Raw genomic sequence first — 20966 nt, forward strand, 5'->3', positions numbered from 1 at the left:
TCATTTTGTCTCTCATAGTTGAAGTGTACCTATGATGAAAATTACAGACCTCTCTCATCTTTCTAAGTAGGAGAACTTGCACAATCAGTGGCTGACAATACTTTTTGGCCCCACTGTATATATATATATATATATATATATATATATCCATATATATATATATATATATATATATATACAGTGTATCACAAAAGTGAGTACACCCCTCACATTTCTGCAGATATTTAAGTATATCTTTTCATGGGACAACACTGACAAAATGACACTTTGACACAATGAAAAGTAGTCTGTGTGCAGCTTATATAACAGTGTAAATTTATTCTTCCCTCAAAATAACTCAATATACAGCCATTAATGTCTAAACCACCGGCAACAAAAGTGAGTACACCCCTTAGTGAAAGTTTCTGAAGTGTCAATATTTTGTGTGGCCACCATTATTTCCCAGAACTGCCTTAACTCTCCTGGTCATGGAGTTTACCAGAGCTTCACAGGTTGCCACTGGAATGCTTTTCCACTCCTCCATGACGACATCACGGAGCATATTCATATTCGAGACTTTGCGCTCCTCCACCTTCCGCTTGAGGATGCCCCAAAGATGTTCTATTGGGTTTAGGTCTGGAGACATGCTTGGCCAGTCCATCACCTTTACCCTCAGCCTCTTCAGTAAAGCAGTGGTCGTCTTAGAGGTGTGTTTGAGGTCATTATCATGCTGGAACACTGCCCTGCGACCCAGTTTCCGGAGGGAGGGGATCATGCTCTGCTCAGTATTTCACAGTACATATTGGAGTTCATGTGTCCCTCAATGAAATGTAACTCCCCAACACCTGCTGCACTCATGCAGCCCCAGACCATGGCATTCCCACCACCATGCTTGACTGTAGGCATGACACACTTATCTTTGTACTCCTCACCTGATTGCCGCCACACATGCTTGAGACCATCTGAACCAAACAAATTAATATTGGTCTCATCAGACCATAGGACATGGTTCCAGTAATCCATGTCCTTTGTTGACATGTCTTTAGCAAACTGTTTGCGGGCTTTCTTGTGTAGAGACTTCAGAAGAGGCTTCCTTCTGGGGTGACAGCCATGCAGACCAATTTGATGTAGTGTGCGGCGTATGGTCTGAGCACTGACAGGCTGACCCCCCACCTTCTCAATCTCTGCAGCAATGCTGACAGCACTCCTGCGCCTATCTTTCAAAGACAGCAGTTGGATGTGACGCTGAGCACGTGCACTCAGCTTCTTTGGACGACCAACGCGAGGTCTGTTCTAAGTGGACCCTGCTCTTTTAAAACGCTGGATGATCTTGGCCACTGTGCTGCAGCTCAGTTTCAGGGTGTTGGCAATCTTCTTGTAGCCTTGGCCATCTTCATGTAGCGCAACAATTCGTCTTTTAAGATCCTCAGAGAGTTCTTTGCCATGAGGTGCCATGTTGGAACTTTCAGTGACCAGTATGAGAGAGTGTGAGAGCTGTACTACTAAATTGAACACACCTGCTCCCTATGCACACCTGAGACCTAGTAACACTAACAAATCACATGACATTTTGGAGGGAAAATGACAAGCAGTGCTCAATTTGGACATTTAGGGGTGTAGTCTCTTAGGGGTGTACTCACTTTTGTTGCCGGTGGTTTAGACATTAATGGCTGTATATTGAGTTATTTTAAGGGAAGAATAAATTTACACTGTTATATAAGCTGCACACAGACTACTTTTCATTGTGTCAATGTGTCATTTTGTCAGTGTTGTCCCATGAAAAGATATACTTAAATATCTGCAGAAATGTGAGGGGTGTACTCACTTTTGTGATACACTGTATATATATATATATATATATATATATACAGTATATATATATATATATAGACTTACTATTATACTTTTTGTATACATTAACTTATGAATACAAAACTGAAACATTCAAAATGTTTTGACTGTCACACAACTCAGAGGTATCAAAAGTTCAGTTAAAGAATGTGACTTAGCATTAATTAACGGTTGGTTACAATACCTGGCAAGCTTCTTTCTCTCCTTCTCTTCCTCCTCTTCCTTTTGAGCAGATGTCAGGCTTTCTGCATCTGCAAGGTTGTCCACAGCAATGGCCAAAAAGACATTGAGGAGAATATCTTAAGGAGTTAAGGATTATAATATTAAATATGTTTTTAAAAAAAGCTTTACCAAGACCTGAACAGTGATCTAGCCCATGCATTAGTATAAATAAAATGAGAATAACAAAACAGATCAAATAATAGAACTTAAGGATACTAACTGACATAGAAAGAGAAAAAGTCTTTGCAAATATTACAGCTGTATATGCATATACAGTGGGGCCAAAAGGTAGTCAGCCACTGATTGTGCAAGTTCTCCTACTTAGAAAGATGAGAGAGGTCTGTAATTTTCATCATAGGTACACTTCAACTATGAGAGACAAAATGAAAAAAAAAAATCCAGGAAATCACATTGTAGGATTTTTAAAGAATTTATTTGTAAATTATGGTGGAAAATAAGTATTTGGTCAATAACAAAAGTTCAACTCAATACTTTGTAACATAACCTTTGTTGGCAATGACAGAGGTCAAACGTTTCCTGTAAGTCTTCACCAGGTTTGCACACACTGTAGCTGGTATTTTGGCCCATTCCTCCATGCAGATCTCCTCTAGAGCAGTGATGTTTTGGGGCTGTCGCTGGGCAACACGGACTTTCAACTCCCACCACAAATTTTATATGGGGTTGAGGTCTGGAGACTGGCTAGGCCACTCCAGGACCTTGAAATGCTTTTTATGGAGCCACTCCTTCGTTGCCCGAGCGGTGTGTTTGGGATCATTGTCATGCTGGAAGACCCAGCCACGTTCCATCTTCAATGCTTCCTTCAATGCATCTTCAATGCGTCCACGATGCTCTGAACTCTCGCACCGCTGCCTACAATGCGGGGCTCATCAGCGGTAACATGGAGGAATATAAAGCTGCGTCTTACGGAGTACGCCGAGCGGTGAAAGAGGCGAAGCGGCGCTACGGGGAGAAAATAGAGACACAGTTCCAGCAGAGTGACTCTAGAACCCTGTGGCAGGGACTATGGACCATCACGGACTACAGAAGCCCACCCTCCAGACTGGTGAGTGCGGACGCGTCTCTGGCAACCGAGCTGAACACTTTCTACGCTCGCTTCAAGGCAGCAGCCGGCAACGCTAACAGCGCTAACGATGCCATCAGCGCTACCGGCGTGACCAGCATGCAGACGGAGCTCGTCGGAACGCAGAGACCCCTCATCATCAGGGAGAGTGATGTATGGAGAGCCTTCAGGAGAGTGAACACCAGGAAAGCAGCAGGACCAGACGGGATCGCCGGCCGAGTCATCAAAGCCTGCGCGGACCAGCTAGCACCGGTGTTCACGGTGATCTTCAACCTGTCCCTGACCCAGTGCATCGTACCAGCGTGCTTCAAACAGTCCGTCATCGTTCCAGTCCCGAAGAAGAACCAGCCAGCCTGCCTCAATGACTTTCGCCCAGTGGCCCTGACATCAGTCGTGATGAAGTGCTTCGAGAGGATCATCAGAGACTTTATCACCTCATCACTTCCGGACTCTATGGACCCTTTACAGTTTGCATACCGCCACAATCGTTCCACAGACGATGCCATCACCTACCTCCTTCACACCACATTATCACACCTGGACGCTGGGAGGGGTAATTATGTTAAAATGCTGTTTGTTGACTACAGCTCAGCATTTAACACGATTATCCCCTCTAAACTAACCATCAAGTTGGAGAACCTGGGACTTCATCCATCCTTGTGTCACTGGATCTCTAACTTTTTGACGGACAGACCACAAGCTGTGCGGGTAAGAAAACACATCTCACCCACACTCACCCTTAGCACTGGCGCCCCCCAGGGCTGTGTCCTGAGCCCCCTGCTGTACTCACTGTACACATATGACAGTGTGGCCACTTCCAGCTCTACCACCATTGTCAAGTTTGCTGACGACACTGTTGTGGTGGGCCTGATCTCTAACAATGATGAGAGGGCCTACCTAGAGGAGATTAAACACCTGGAGGACTGGTGCCAGGACAACAATCTCCTCCTTAACGTCAGCAAGACAAAGGAGCTGATAGTGGACTGCAGCATAAAGCAGGAGAGGAACTACCACCTTGTTATGATCAGTGGCACCGCAGTGGAAAGAGTAGACAATTTCAAGTACCTTGGAGTTCACATCTCTGAAGACCTGTCATGGTCTTGCCACACCACTGCGCTGGCAAAGAAGGCCCGTCAGCGTCTTTATCACCTCAGACGCTTAAGGGACTTCAAACTACCATCCAATGTGCTTCGTAACTTCTACACCTGCACCATTGAATCCATCATAACGGGAAACATCACAACCTGGTTCGGAAACAGCACCAAGCAGGATAGGCAGGCTCTACAGAGGGTGGTGCGTTCAGCTGAGCGCATAATCCGGACTGAGCTTCCTGACCTGCAGTCCATATACAGGAAACGGTGCTGGACAAGGGCCAGGAGGATAGTAAAGGACCCCAGTCATCCCAGTAATGGACTGTTTTCTTTGTTACGGTCTGGGAAGCGTTTTCGTGCTCTAAAAGCCAAAACGGAGAGGATGAGGAGGAGCCTTTTCCCACAAGCTATTAGAGTCCTCAACGAAAATAGCATTTAGGACCAATTTACACAACTTGCACAATCTAATTTATATGTATATGTATGTGTATATATGTGGACATATGTATGTGTATATAAGTATATGCGTGTATACTGTTTTATATGTATATGTACAGTGAAGCCCGAAATTATTCATACCCCTGGCAAATTTTGACTTAAAGTTACTTTTATTCAACCAGCAATTTTTTTTTTGGACCGGAAATGACACAGGCGTCTCCCAGAAGATAATAAGACGATGTACAAGAGGCATCATTATGGAAAAAAATATTTCTCAGCTTTTATTTACATTTGAACAAATAGTGGCATGTCCAAAATTATTCATACCCTTCTCAATAATTAATAGAAAAGTCTTTATTGGCTATTACAGCAATCAAACGCTTCCTATAATTGCTGACCAGCTTTTTGCATGTCTCCACTGGTATTTTTGCCCATTCATCTTTAGCGATGAGCTCCAACTATTTCAGGTTGGAGGGTCTCCTTGCCATCACCCTGATCTTTAGCTCCCTCCACAGATTCTCAATTGGATTCAAGTCAGGACTCTGGCTGGGCCACTGCAAAATGTTAATGTTTTTGTCCGCTAACCATTTCTTCACCACTTTTGCTGTGTGTTTTGGGTCGTTGTCGTGCTGAAATGTCCACTGGTGCCCAAGGCCAAGTTTCTCTGCAGACTGCCTGATGTTGTTGTTGAGAATCTTGATGTATTGATCTTTTTTCATGATGCCGTTTACTGTGATTAGGTTCCCTGGTCCATTGGCTGAAAAACACCCCCAAATCATTAGGTTCCCACCACCATGTTTGACAGTGGGGATGGTGTTCTTAGGGTTGAAGGCTTCTCCTTTTTTACACCAAATGAAGGATACATCATTGTGGCCAAACAATTCAATTTTTGTTTCATCTGACCATAAAACAGAAGACCAGAAGTCTTCTTCTTTGTCCAGATGAGCATTTGCAAAGGCCAAGCGAGAGAAGTGGCGTCCTCCTTGGTCTGCGTCCGTGGAACCCAGCAGTGTGCAGTGTCCGTTGGACTGTCTGCCTTGAGACGTTGCCACCAGCAGAGCCCAGATTCACCAGGATGGCCTTGGTGGTGATCCTTGGATTCTTTTTCACCTCTCTCACTATCCTCCTGGCCAGCACAGGTGTCACTTTTGGCTTCCGACCACGTCCTCTGAGATTTTCCACAGTGCGGAATGTCTTGTATTTTTTAATAATACTTTGCACTGTAGCCACTGGAACTTGAAAACATTTAGATATGGCCTTATAGCCCTTTCCTGACTTGTGAGCTGCCACAATGCACAGCCGCAGGTCCTTAGTGAGCTCCTTTGTCTTAGCCATGACTGTCCACAAACCAACTGCAGAGAGTTGCTGTTTTTCACCTGTTGAGTTTATTAAAACAGCTGTTCCTAATGAATCAGGGTAATTAGGATGCTTTAGAACAGCTTGGACTATTTGGAATGGTATAGAACTTTGGATTTTCCCATAGACTGTGACAGTTTGCAAAGGGTATGAATAATTTTGGACATGCCACTTTTTGTTCAAATGTAAATAAAAGCTGGGAAATATTTTTTTCCATAATGATGCCTCTTGTACATCGTCTTATTATCTTCTGGAAGACACCTGTGTCATTTCTGGTCAAAAAAAAAATAGCTGGTTGAATAAAAGTAACTTTAAGTCAAAATTTGCCAGGGGTATGAATAATTTCGGGCTTCACTGTATGTACAGTGTATCACAAAAGTGAGTACACCCCTCACATTTCTGCAAATATTTCATTATATCTTTTCATGGGACAACACTATAGACATGAAACTTGGATATAACTTAGAGTAGTCAGTGTACAGCTTGTATAGCAGTGTAGATTTACTGTCTTCTGAAAATAACTCAACACACAGCCATTAATGTCTAAATAGCTGGCAACATAAGTGAGTACACCCCACAGTGAACATGTCCAAATTGTGCCCAAATGTGTCGTTGTCCCTTCCTGGTGTCATGTGTCAAGGTCCCAGGTGTAAATGGGGAGCAGGGCTGTTAAATTTGGTGTTTTGGGTACAATTCTCTCATACTGGCCACTGGATATTCAACATGGCACCTCATGGCAAAGAACTCTCTGAGGATGTGAGAAATAGAATTGTTGCTCTCCACAAAGATGGCCTGGGCTATAAGAAGATTGCTAACACCCTGAAACTGAGCTACAGCATGGTGGCCAAGGTCATACAGCGGTTTTCCAGGACAGGTTCCACTCGGAACAGGCTTCGCCAGGGTCGACCAAAGAAGTTGAGTCCACGTGTTCGGCGTCATATCCAGAGGTTGGCTTTAAAAAATAGACACATGAGTGCTGCCAGCATTGCTGCAGAGGTTGAAGACGTGGGAGGTCAGCCTGTCAGTGCTCAGACCATACGCCGCACACTGCATCAACTCGGTCTGCATGGTCGTCATCCCAGAAGGAAGCTGACGCACAAGAAAGCCCGCAAACAGTTTGCTGAAGACAAGCAGTCCAAGAACATGGATTACTGGAATGCCCTGTGGTCTGACGAGACCAAGATAAACTTGTTTGGCTCAGATGGTGTCCAGCATGTGTGGCGGCGCCCTGGTGAGAAGTACCAAGACAACTGTATCTTGCCTACAGTCAAGCATGGTGGTGGTAGCATCATGGTCTTGGGCTGCATGAGTGTTGCTGGCACTGGGGAGCTGCAGTTCATTGAGGGAAACATGAAATCCATCATGTACTGTGACATTCTGAAACAGAGCATGATCCCCTCCCTTCGAAAACTAGACCTCATGGCAGTTTTCCAACAGGATAACGACCCCAAACACAACCTCCAAGATGACAACTGCCTTGCTGAGGAAGCTGAAGGTAAAGGTGATGGACTAAACCCAATTGAGCACCTGTGGCGCATCCTCAGCTCCGTGATGTCATCATGGAGGAGTGGAAGAGGATTCCAGTAGCAACCTGTGCAGCTCTGGTGAATTCCATGCCCAGGAGGGTTAAGGCAGTGCTGGATAATAATGGTGGTCACACAAAATATTGACACTTTGGGCACAATTTGGACATGTTCACTGTGGGGTGTACTCACTTATGTTGCCAGCCATTTAGACATTAATGGCTGTGTGTTGAGTTATTTTCAGAAGACAGTAAATCTACACTGCTATACAAGCTGTACACTGACTACTCTAAGTTATATCCAAGTTTCATGTCTATAGTGTTGTCCCATGAAAAGATATAATGAAATATTTGCAGAAATGTGAGGGGTGTACTCACTTTTGTGATACACTGTATATGTATAGATTAGTATTTGTGTATTTATTATTTATCACATCTGTATAGCATTATGTAGCATTATGTTCTGCACTACTTGTCACTTTACTTGCCCTTTGTAATTATATTGTTAATTCTTCTAATGTTCACTTTACTTTAAATTGCTCTTTTTAATTATATTGTTAATTGTTCTAATGTTTCTAGATTCTTACTTTTAAAAACATTCTATATTTTTTGTATAATATATTCTTTAACTATTTTGTAGTTTTTGTAATTACTGTGGCGGAGCAGTCACTAAAGCATTTCACTGCCAGTTGTACTGTGTATGACCATGTATGTGACAAATAAACCTTGATTTGATTTGATTTGAATGCTCTCACTGGTGGAAGGAGGTTTTGGCTTAAAATCTCACGATACATGGCCCCGTTCATTCTTCCCTTAACACGGATCAGTCGTCCTGTCCCCTTTGCAGAAAAACAGCCCCAAAGCATGATGTTTCCACCCCCATGCTTCACAGTAGGTATGGTGTTCTTGGGATGCAACTCAGCATTCTTCTTCCTCCAAACACGACGAGTTGAGTTTTTACCAAAAAGTTCCATTTTGGTTTCATCTGACAACATGATATTCTCCCAATCCTCTTCTGGATCATCCATATGCTCTCTGGCAAACTTCAGACGGGCCTGGACATGTACTGGCTTAAGCAGGGGGACACGCCTGGCACTGCAGGATTTTAGTCCCTCTCGGCATAGTGTGTTACTGATGGTAGCCTTTGTTACTTTGGTCCCAGCTAGAGAGCTGGTCATTCATCAGGTCCCTCCGTGTAGTTCTGGGATTTTTGCTCACCGTTCTCATGATCATTTTGACCCTACGGGATGAGATCTTGCGTGGGGCCCCAGATCGAGGGAGATTATCAATGGTCTTGTATGTCTTCCATTTTCTTACAATTGCTCCCACAGTTGATTTATTCACACCAACCTGCTTGCCTATTGTAGATTCACTCTTCCCAGCCTGGTGCAGGTCTACAATTTTCTTCCTGGTGTCCTTCAACAGCTCTTGGTCTTGGCCATGGTTGAGTTTGGAGTCTGACTGTTTGAGGCTGTGGACAGGTGTCTTTTATACAGATAACGAGGTCAAACAGGTGCCATTAATACAGGTAACGAGTGGAGGACAGAAGAGCTTCTTAAAGAAGAAGTTACAGGTCTGTGAGAGCCAGAAATCTTGCTTGTTTGTGGGTGACCAAATACTTATTTTCCACCATAATTTAAAAATAAATTCTTAAAAAATCCTACAATGTGATTTCCTGGATTTTATTTTCTCATTTTGTCTCTCATAGTTGAAGTGTACCTATGACGAAAATTACAGACCTCTCTCATCTTTCTAAGTAGGAGAACTTGCACAATCAGTGGCTGACTAAATACTTTTTGGCCCCACTGTACTATTCAAAGAGAACTACCAATAAGTGAAAGCAACATAAGGTAAGGAGTGGTACGTGCACATTTGGGTTGAATCCCGAAATATATTTTGAAACATTTTGAATTACTTTACAGTAAAGTGATTAGTCATATTTTTGTGACCATTTATTTTTATATTTCTTTTATATCCAGTCGGTTAAGTAACTATCCATACCTCCTGACAGTTTGCACACTTGCAATATGGATTCGATATTGAATGGATATAATGTTACCCATCAAATTTAATCATTCATTCACATATGATCATGTAAAACAGTTTTTATTAATTAAAAATCAAGAACTTTATACAAAAGTATATAGACACTCCTCCTGCAGTCATTATAGCTGCAAGTCTTTTAGGCTATGTCCCTACAAACTTTGCCCACCAGGATTTGGGTAGTATATCCCAGTTTTTATTGCAGATTCTCTCAAAATGTATCAGATTGTATGGTGTGTCTGAAATCTGTTAATATTTAGTTCTCTCCACATGCTGTAGACTTTGGGTCATTTGAAACTGTACAGTTAACTGTGTTTTGCTGCATGTATCTGTCCCTGTGCTGTGCAATGCCTGTTTTTGCCAAAAGCAGTGATAGCTAATCTGCCCAAAGAAGTCTTATGAGATAACAAAGAAAATGTTTCTTATGTCGCTAGACTCATTTACATGTACAGTAGGTTCCTGCCAATTCTCCATAAAAGCCTGATTTTCAAAGTGCTGCAGGTACAGTGGGGAAAATAAGTATTTGATCCCCTGCTGATTTTGTAAGTTTACCCCCTTACAAAGACTTGAAAAGTCTATAATTTTTATGGAAGGTTTATTTTAACAGAGAGAGACAGAATATCAACAAAAAATCCAGAAAAAAAACATTAAATAAAAGTTATAAATTAATTTGTATTTAATTAAGGGAAATAAGTATTTGATCCCCTACCAACCAGCAAGAATTCTGACCCCCACAGACCGGTTATGTGCACAAAAGGCACACAAATTAGTCCTGTCCCTGTATAAAAGACTCCTGTCACAGAATCAGTTTCTTCTGTTCAAATCTCTCTACCACCATGGGCAAGACCAAAGAGCTATCAAAGAACGTCAGGGACAAGATTGTAGACCTGCACAAGACTGGAATGGGCTACAAGACCATCAGCAAGACGCTTGGTGAGAAAGAGACCACTGTTGGCACGATAATTCGAAAATGGAAGAAATACAAGCTCACAGTCAATCGCCCTCGCTCTGGAGCTCCATGCAAGATCTCACCTCGTGGGGTAAGAATGATTCTGAGAAAGGTGAGGTCAGCCCAGAATTACACGGGAGGAGCTTGTCAATGATCTCAAGGGAGCTGGGAGCACAGTCACCAAGAAAACAATTAGTAACACACTTCGCCGTAATGGATTGTGATCCTGCAGTGCCCGCAAAGTCCCTTTGCTCAAGAAGGCTCATGTACAGGCCCGTCTGAAGTTTGCCAATGAACACCTGATATGGATATAATGTTACCCATCAAATTTAATCATTCATTCACATATGATCATGTAAAACAGTTTTTATTAATTAAAAATCAAGAACTTTATACAAAAGTATATAGACACTCCTCCTGCAGTCATTATAGCTGCAAGTCTTTTAGGCTATGTCCCTACAAACTTTGCCCACCAGGATTTGGGTAGTATATCCCAGTTTTTATTGCAGATTCTCTCAAAATGTATCAGATTGTATGGTGTGTCTGAAATCTGTTAATATTTAGTTCTCTCCACATGCTGTAGACTTTGGGTCATTTGAAACTGTACAGTTAACTGTGTTTTGCTGCATGTATCTGTCCCTGAATGATTCAGAGAAAGCTTGGGAGAATGTGATATGGTCAGATGAGACCAAAATTGAGCTCTTTGGCATCAACTCCACTCGCTGTGTTTGGAGGCAGAGAAATGCCCAGTGGGGATGGTGTTCTTGGGGTCATATCCAGCATTTCTCTGCTCCCAGCTCCCTTGAGATCATTGACAAGCTCCTCCCGTGTAATTCTGGGCTGACCTCACCTTTCTCAGAATCATTCTTACCCCACGAGGTGAGATCTTACATGGAGCTCCAGAGCGAGGGCGATTGACTGTGATCTTGTATTTCTTCCATTTTCGAATTATCGTGCAAACAGTGGTCTCTTTCTCACCAAGCTTCTTGCTGATGGTCTTGTAGCCCATTCCAGCCTTGTGCAGGTCTAAAATCTTGTCCCTGATGTCCTTTGATAGCTCTTTGGTCTTGCCCATGGTGGTCGAGAGATTTGAACCGAAGAAACTGATTCTGTGACAGGAGTCTTTTATACAGGGACAGGACTAATTTGTGTGCCTTTTGTGCACATAACCGGTCTGTGGGGGTCAGAATTCTTGCTGGTTGGTAGGGGATCAAATACTTATTTCCATTAATTAAATACAAATTAATTTATAACTTTTATTTAATGTTTTTTTTCTGGATTTTTTGTTGATATTCTGTCTCTCTCTGTTAAAATAAACCTTCCATAAAAATTATAGACTGTTCAAGTCTTTGTAAGCGGGTAAACTTACAAAATCAGCAGGGGATCAAATACTTATTTTCCTCACTGTATACCATCTCTCTAAAGGGCTTTTGAAGCTTGATTATAGCGACCCCCGAGTTCTTTCTTAACTTTTTGACCAAGGCCCTTCCTACCTAGATGCATAAAGGTTGTACCATGCCTCCTCCATGTCAAAATTATTAAGACCACTGTGGTCCTAGGAACATTCAAAGACTTTAATTTTGAGTGTTAGAATGAAGAATAATCTTAGATGTTGTTTTGTATTCTTGCTATGCTCTATGCCTCAGCACAATTTAATTGTGGATATCCACAATCAGTTTTTTTTAGACGTTATGACATTTTTGTAGTCAGAAATAATCAGAAAAAAATTGGGACAGTATGTTTCTTACATTTACTTTGATGTTTATTTTATTGCAGACAGTATGAAACCAATATATTTCATGTTTTGTCTGGACAGCCTAACTTTATTTATTAATATAAATTCCTGCATTTCAGGCCTGCAGCACATACCCAAAAAACTAGAATAGGGGATATTTATGGTTGGTAATCAGGTTAAAAAATAAAAATAATAATGTGCTTTTAAACAGGTGATGTCATTCTCTAGAAAGGTCTGACTATTTAAGGAGCAAAGATGGGCAGAGGATTTCCAGTTTGTCAACAAATGCTTTAGAAAAGTGTTAAAATTCCTCAAAGAAGATTTTAATGCAAAAAGGGCAAAAATACAAGCCTAAGCTAAACATCCATGATCTCTGATTAATCAGATCGCAGTGTATTAAGAGCCGTCATTTATTGATGGCTTATATAACCCCAGTGGCAAGGGATAACTTTAGCAAACCTTTATCAAGCACTACAAATGCCACTTTTTTGCATTAAAACTATGCAAAAAAGCTTTATGTTAACCATGTCCCCTTGGCTCTGAGATATCTGGGATGGACCACCACACAGTTAAAATGTGTATTGTGGTTGGACAAATACATATTCCAGATCTTTTCTGGAAACAGATGAAAAAGGACTATCCAGACAGTTATCAGCAACAAGTCCAAAACCCATTGTCTGTCATGATATGAGAGTGTCAGTGCCTCAGGCAAAAGTAATTTACACTTCAGTAATTGCAGCTTGAATGCAGAAAATCCATATAGTATGGGTTCATAGTATCTGCAATGAAATAGGATATCTTCTAACTGCATTTTCCATACTGTCCCATACTTTTTCTGATTTAGGGTTGTAAAATATGCATGACAATAACTAGCATGTGTCTAAGACGCTTTTAAAAAGCTCATGGATGCTAATAAACTACTTATTTTTATTCTTGTTATATTATTTTGATTAATAACAACATGCTTGCAACATAATACAGACTGTTTGCCACCTGTTTAAATCATTTTAATAATAATATACATGACATTTGTATTGTAGATCATATTGCTATTACCATAGTATGTTGACAAAAATGTTTGGAACTGTCTTCAGGTGAGAAACCTAACAGTAAAACTCTCTTAATTGGTTTTAGTAACTTGTTTTTAACAAGATACAGCTCAACTATATGGTGACTGTCAGCCTTTACTGAAAAGGATACAATTTCCACAAATAAAGAGAATGATGAAGTAGATGCACACCAGCATGCCAGGAAATGATGGCCCACCGTAGGCCATAATCCCATCATACATGACAGAGTTCCAGTCCTCTCCAGTAAGAATCTAATACCATTGGAAAAAACAAACAAAAATGTAAATAAAGCACATAAATGTTTATAAGTAGGGGAGTAAAAAGGTATATTATGTCCAAAATAAATTCAGGAATATGAAACCTGAAAGACTGTGAGTAAAGACTGGGGAAAGTTGTCAAAAGTACTCCGACGTGTTTCATCAAAGTTGAACTTCCCACCAAACAGTTGCATGCCAAGCAAACTGAAGATGATGATGAAGAGGAAGAGCAGCAGCAGCAGAGAGGCAATGGAGCGTACAGAGTTCAGCAAAGATGCTACCAAGTTGCTAAGAGAGTTCCAGTACCTAAGCCCCAGAGCAGAGCAATGTTATTAAGGTTCTAGAGACACATTTAAAATGACAGATCATAGTCTGGTGAAATTAGTCATTTCTGTTTATGTCTTTATCCACTTCTATACTTATTCATTTAATTATTTATTTTAACTAACAAAAAGTGATAAAAGGTTGAAATCGTTTTCTTTGTACAGACATTATATTTAGGTGCAAAAATTTAAAATACACTATACGGACAAAAGTATTGGGACACCACTTCTATTTATTGAATACATATGTTTTAGACACAACATTTGCTAACAGGTTTAATTTATATCAATTATATCAGGGCAATAATATGCTTCCAACTCTGCAACAACAGATCCTCTATTCATAGTAAACCTTTACCTTGCATTTGGACATGAAATGCAATAAACTGTGTTTACTGGCAAAGTATTTCCAAACTTATGTTTTAATATCCATCACAGAAGCATGCTGGTGTTTAATGCAATGCTGTCTGGGGAATAGAGGTCATAAGCATCAGATAGTGGTTTTCACACTTGCCTCTTTTAAGTACATATATTCTAATGATTTCCAAATCCTCTGATAAAATTTAACACCATGGAAAGAAAGAACCTGAAATATTTAAACATACTTTATTGAAATAATTATATACTAAGAAATAATAGCATGGTAAAAAAATACATTTGAAGGCATATATTAATCAATGAGGAAAATTAGGTTTTGTTTGAAATACACTGATGAGCCAAAACATTAGGACCACACTGCTACTATGTTGTCAAAACAGTGCTGTGACACATTTACCTAATCCTCGGTATCAAAATTATTTGCAATCTAAGCTACAGTAGACCCTCAGTTGGTCCTTATCACAAACCATAGCCTTCATGTACACTGGCAAGAATAAGTCTTGATCGCCCAACAACCTGTCAGAGGTTTGTGGTTTGTCCCTTCTTTATCACTCCTCAGTTATTCACCAGAGCTGCCGGCAAGCATCCCTTGTTGTTTTGCAGATACTTCAACCATGTTGTCTGACCATATCAATCTCACCCGTATTAAATCAGATCTTTATAGCTGCTCATATCTGCTGCTTTCAACTCATGTTCTATGTGTAACTATGTGCAAGTGTCAAAGACAATAAAGATACATTTTAATGTTGTTTTATTGTGTCTGTAATAACATTTCTGCAGGGACTTCTAACCTTTACTTTTTCATTCACACCCTTACACACCTGGTTATTTTAAAGATTCGCAGCAGGCGCACACAACGCAGCACTGAGATGCCTAGAGGGGACATTATCTTTGTTTCAACAAGTATGGTCTCCAGGATCCCGCCGCACACCACAAAACCATCAAAACGGTTAAAGAGTGAGACAAAATAAGCCTGCAGGCCCAAACTGTACATCTTCAGAAGCATTTCTCCAGTGAAGAGAGCAAGGAGAACCTTATTGGCAATGTCTGGGAACAGCAGAGTTAAAGCATAAATTATTTTAAAAGGCAAACAGCAGAATGTTATATATTTTTAAAAAATATTTATATACTGTATATATACAGTGGAACCTTAACAGAGCTGTCATTGTGGAGTCACCTTTTTCAGTTTTTTAAAAAAATTTGTTTTTAAAAATGAACTTATAAATTAATCTATTTTGCAGGCGATTACCTTGTACTTCAGTCAGCCATTGTGGTTGCTGATGGTGCTCAGAGGCAATGGTAAGAGTATTCAGGAACACTAAAAAAATTACCAGCCAGTAAAACACATTTGACTTTACACCAGCCCGACACTTACGCCGGCACAGGCGATTCCATCGACGTGAATATCGACTACAAAAACAAGCATGACAGGCAGAGAGAACAAAATAAATTATACACAAAGAGCAATCATAGTTTAAAAAATGTAAGCTTTAGTTTTGTGTTTCCCTTTAAAAAGTACCTGAAAGCCAAACAGTTACACAATTAATTGTAGTTCAGTATAATTTAACTTAGATGTCCAAATTTTGAATTACTGATTAAAAAGTAACCTTATAAACTTTCACATGTATTGACACAATTAAAAAAAACATAACAAACAGAAGAAAACCTACATTCAAACATACATAAATGAGAGGGCATCAGGTGACAAACATTCAGACAATGAGAACATATACTAACCTGAATTTTGATTTGGAAATCCTATTTCTGGAATGAAAAACAAAATGGGTTATACAAACAGAACAAGGACATTGCACCATGGAGAAAACTGCGTCCAAGATGAGAGATTGACCATTCAAACAGCAGCTCCTAGTTTAGCATCAACTGAATCAAACATTTCTTTAGATGTTATAAAAATTGATTCCTTTGGTGACTTATGCTAAGTTCAAGAAGCAGCTGAATGGCATCTACAATCAAAGACAATTAAAAAAAACACAGGCAAAGGCAAAACAATATATAATGAATAACAAAAAAATAGCTAATGAGCAACAAATGATTTGTATATAGACATATAACAAAATATGTTTCTGCTTAAGGTGCTGTTATGTGTTTGAATATATTTAATTATATAGAAGTCTACCTATTTTTAGAGAGTAAATAGAATAAACTTCAGTATGTATGTATATATCCATACCCGCTTACATTGACAGAGGAAAAGGAAGAATGCCTTTATTTGACATGTATACATATACAGCGTACAGTACAATGAAATTCTTTTTTCGCATATCCCAGCCTGTTTGGAAGCTGGGTTCCGAGCGCAGGGTCAGCCATTGTACAACGCCTCTGGAGCAGACAGGGTTAAGGGCCTTGCTCAAGGGCCCAACAACGGCTGCACAGCAGAGCCTGAATTTGAAACGACAATCTTCTGAACGGATTGCCCAAAGCTCTACCCACTAGGTTACAATGTGCCTAATAGTGTCCCTAATAGACATAGGCTACCATGTCCTTGATAACAGTGTATGCTTACCAAAATGTGACTGTTTAAGAGCTTAATAATGAGCATATGTGGTTTTTTAATGAGCCTATGTGGTCTTACATTGCCTTTGTCCCAAATGTTTTGGACGGTGTTGCATGAATCAGATTAGAAATTTGGGTACATTTACAGCTATTAATAAAGTAAAATGTTAAATATTTTTAATTAAATATCAGTTTAAATTTACAGATCAATAATTTCTCTTTTTATTTGCATTTTCTTTACTGTCCCAACTTTACCTCCTACCAAAAAGGCTATCTCTTTATTTGGCAGGTTTTGTTAACCTAATTACAAAAAAGGTCAGTAGGCAAATTAGAGCAACGAATGTAGCCTGGGAAAATAGAGTTTCTGGAACAGGTTGCAGCACAAAAATGTAAAAGAGGTATAAAGTGGAATAAATTCTATCAAAATATTTTTTTAACTGTAAAAGACAAATCTTTGGGGTGCAACAATACATTATTTTGCTCTTTCTCTCTCACACAGTGCATGGTGGAAAATGTATAAATGCATTAAACAAACTTCACAGATTGGAAAGGTTTTTTCAGTTATTTTTCCTACTTTGAAATGTTTGTTAATATGTTTTGATATTTACTGCTTATTGTTGTTATCTGTGTCTAATGCCTTAAGAGCATTCCAGAGTCTGGTGCTAAGTCTATGACAGACAAAACCAGCAAACGGTGTTTTATTGAGTTCTGTTAAGTCCTCTCAAATTTAGTAAAGGAAAATAAAAATTGAGAAGACATGCTCTTGGGGTTTGCCATACTTGTGACCTAAGAAGCTGAAGTGATGAATCATGTCATCATTCGCGCAACCATACATTAAAGGTTGACTGAGCACTGGCAAGGGTCAATTCAAAAGCATTAAATCTGAATAAAATCCATAGTCATAAACCAGGAAAACAGTATTTTTCAGCAAGATGCTATTATTATTGCACCAGTAATTTCAACCTATTTTTAAAAACCTACAATAATAGTTGCCATGAAAGCAATATCTTGAGGGTGTTGTGGTTAATGGATACAAAACATAGCTACAAAAATACAGAAGACGAAAAACAGAGGGGACAAAAATAGGAGAAGAAAGAAAGCAAAACGACTTACGCTAGGCGTGTGCAGCCTGCTTCCCCCTCCATCTCTCCAGCTGGAGCATTATTAGTGTTCACCGATTCATTCTCACTTGCTGGAATACTCACTGTGTTAAAGAAAAAAAATAGAGAAAAAATATTTAATTACTAGTACATGATACATTTTAAAAACTGTATGTTGTATATTTTAAGTCTTTTTATTCCTACTATACATTAGTTGGATTTTTATAAACCTAGGGTTAAAAACCTTTTGACTCTTCTAATAGGGCGGAGGATTTTCTTTTAGCTATTATTGACTTACAAAATAAAATAACAGTGAGACGTTAAAATCACAATTTATTCTATTCTATGCTATTCAGTCATTCCCAGTCTTTGGGGATTTCTACTTTCATTGCGCTACCTAATTTACTTTTTTGGCATTTTTTTCGTAATGTCTAAATGTACACCAACGAGTCAATTAGAACCTATTGCTCTGATGTCCAGAGCTTATGCGCTCATTGCATTTAACACTTGACAGTTGTTAGCAAGGTCATTTTGGTTGATCTGCGACTATGTAGCCCATTCATCATATCACCATTATTAAAATCTAGCAGTAACAATAAACTAAATGTTTCTTAATGAACTATGCTCTCATATAAGCTGTTAAGTTGCTAAAATCTAAATATTTTAAAGTGAAAAAAGTATTTACCCCCTCCCCATTTGTCACACCATGCTGCCTATCATCAAACTATTTTTAATATAAGATATTCCAGGTTTGGTAAGGCATGGAGTAGACATAGGGAAAAGTGATATTTTATTGTTTTTATCTTACTTTTTTTTTTCTTACTAGATTTGCACCCTCCTTAAACGGTTGGTTTCCAGAACTATACTGAATAACTGTTTTTTTATGCTACTTCATTCACTCTATACTATACATTGTTGGGTCCTGCCTATTGAACTGCATATTCAAAAAGATTACAGAAATCCAAGTTGCAAGATTTGATGTCAAAGATTGCAAACTTAGATAAAATTAATTCGATCAACTCATCACCTGCTCTACTGTAACGGCGACTTAAGTTACAGACAGAACAATTACTGCTTCGTACACGTAGCAATTACTACGAGCAAGGTGACAAGACCTCTAGACTACTGGCCCATCAGCTAAAGAGACAAGCTGCATCTCGTTTGATTCCTCAAATAAAGGATTCTTCCGAGGGGATGTGCACAGACTCATTGTTATAAGTTCTGCACACATTCTCCCTGGCAGGCCAGTCCAGTACCTGACAGAGCAGCTTCTATTGTCCAGGTGAGAACGGGTGTGGATGTAGTAGAAAATGGCATGCTCTACAGTCACCTTTTCTGGTGGACACACTGTAAGGGGCCCATTGCATGTCGGATCTGAGGTCTAAGAGGATGAAGGAGTGGTCAAGGATATTTGGAGAGCATAGAATGGAATGTTTTACGTAAATCACATGGTAAGGACATTAAACGCATGATTGACTGAGTCACAGAACACATAAACATTTCCACCAGAAAAGTAACCTGTTTCAACAATAATAAACCTGAGATAATAAACCAGCAATCTGAAGACACTTTTAAACAAAAGAGAATTCAGAGCTGGGGACAAGGGGGAAATGCAGCAGATACAGAGAGAACTGAAAGTAAAGAAAATTAAAAAAGCACAAGGACTCTCACAAGAAGAAACTGGAAAAGAAACTGCAGCAAAATAATTGCAAAGATGTAATGACTGGCTTCAAAACCAGCAGTTTGTCATCGGGAAGGGGCCATGAATTGTATGAATTGGGCCAATGAGCTAAACCAGTTATTTAACAGGTTTAGCATAGGGCCTATGACAGTACTACACCCGCACATAATCATAATCAATAGCTTTTTTAAGTGGTGTGGTAACAACAATCTCCTGCTCTACGTAACCAAAACCAGGGAGATAGTGGAAGACTTTAGGAGGTCTAAATCCCTTCTGACCCCTGGTACTATACTGTCTCCTAAATAGGTCTCCACCACAAGTGGAGGTGGTGGAGACCTATTTAAGAACCTGGGGGTGCACCTGGACAACAGACTAGACACACAGCCCCAAGGCACATTACGGAAAAGGTTAGAGTAGACTTTACTTGCTAAGAAATGTCAGGTCTTTTAATATGTGTGGCAAGATACTACACAATTTTCTACCTTAAATGAAAAAGTAAATAAAGTGAACCATTAGCCGCAGACTAACTGTGCAGAAACTGAAAAGAAAGTTGACCGCGTTACATGAGTTTTTGGGCAGTCGTTTTGGTGGCCTTCAATTGAGCAAGACTTGGATTTCTGAGCAGCATGTCTGATATCCATGACAAAGAGCCCAAGTTGGAAAAGACAGGTCTGCTGTATGCTGTATCACATCAGTGGTCCCATGGCATACACAACTTTTAGGACAACCAATGCATACAGAATTGCTGCAAACCAGAAGACGGACCTTTTTTTCTACACAGGCTGTAAGGTTTCCTGCGGCGTTGGGGTTAACCTACCTTGGTTCCCGGCGTCGCAGGAATTACAGATCTTCTGGAACAAAGGCCTTAAATTAGAGGCCTCCTAATTATGGCTGACAACCTGCAGCTGTGCCTGCTTATTTAAGCAGGCACCATGAAGCTACAGGTTGTCATGCCTTTAGCCCTGTTTGGTTTGGTTTGGTTTCTTTTAGTTAAAGTCTGCTTTTTGTTTTTTCCCCAGCCACAGCAAGGTCCCTTGTGCTAAACAGGTGTGCTCCTTCCCGGTCGTGCTGAGGCGCGATCGGTGACATGGCCATCAGATTACCCGAACTGCGCGACGGCGAGTTCGGCGTGTTCCTTGCACTAAACGGGTTGGCTTCTTTCCAGCTGCGGCTGACGATATAGCCACCCGGTTCCCCGAACGTCGCAACGGCGAGTTCGGTGTGTTCCCGAACATCGCGACGGCGAGTTCGGTGTGTTCCCGAACATCGCGGCGGCGAGTTCGGTGTGTTCCCGAACATCGCGGCGGCGAGTTCGGTGTGTTCCCGAACATCGCGACGGCGAGTTCGGTGTGTTCCCGAACGTCGCGACAGTGAGT

The 20966-nt window shown here is 40.3% G+C and overlaps 1 protein-coding gene across 2 annotated transcripts in view; it reads right to left on the reverse strand.

Annotated features, from left to right (window-relative positions):
• cacna1c (calcium channel, voltage-dependent, L type, alpha 1C subunit) overlaps positions 1-20966 on the reverse strand; it is a 243825-nt gene that overhangs the window by 129554 nt on the left and 93305 nt on the right. For both annotated transcript variants that reach the window (XM_062994612.1, XM_062994606.1), the window contains exons 10-16: positions 17923-18013; positions 16033-16059; positions 15545-15705; positions 15117-15342; positions 13699-13900; positions 13468-13588; positions 2015-2129 (exon numbers count right to left, since the gene is read on the reverse strand). In XM_062994612.1, the coding sequence (XP_062850682.1) occupies positions 2015-2129; positions 13468-13588; positions 13699-13900; positions 15117-15342; positions 15545-15705; positions 16033-16059; positions 17923-18013 (943 nt within the window). The remainder of the gene's footprint in view (positions 1-2014; positions 2130-13467; positions 13589-13698; positions 13901-15116; positions 15343-15544; positions 15706-16032; positions 16060-17922; positions 18014-20966) is intronic.

This window comes from Trichomycterus rosablanca, chromosome 1 (assembly GCF_030014385.1).
Source record: "Trichomycterus rosablanca isolate fTriRos1 chromosome 1, fTriRos1.hap1, whole genome shotgun sequence".
Classification (NCBI taxonomy): domain Eukaryota; kingdom Metazoa; phylum Chordata; class Actinopteri; order Siluriformes; family Trichomycteridae; genus Trichomycterus; species Trichomycterus rosablanca.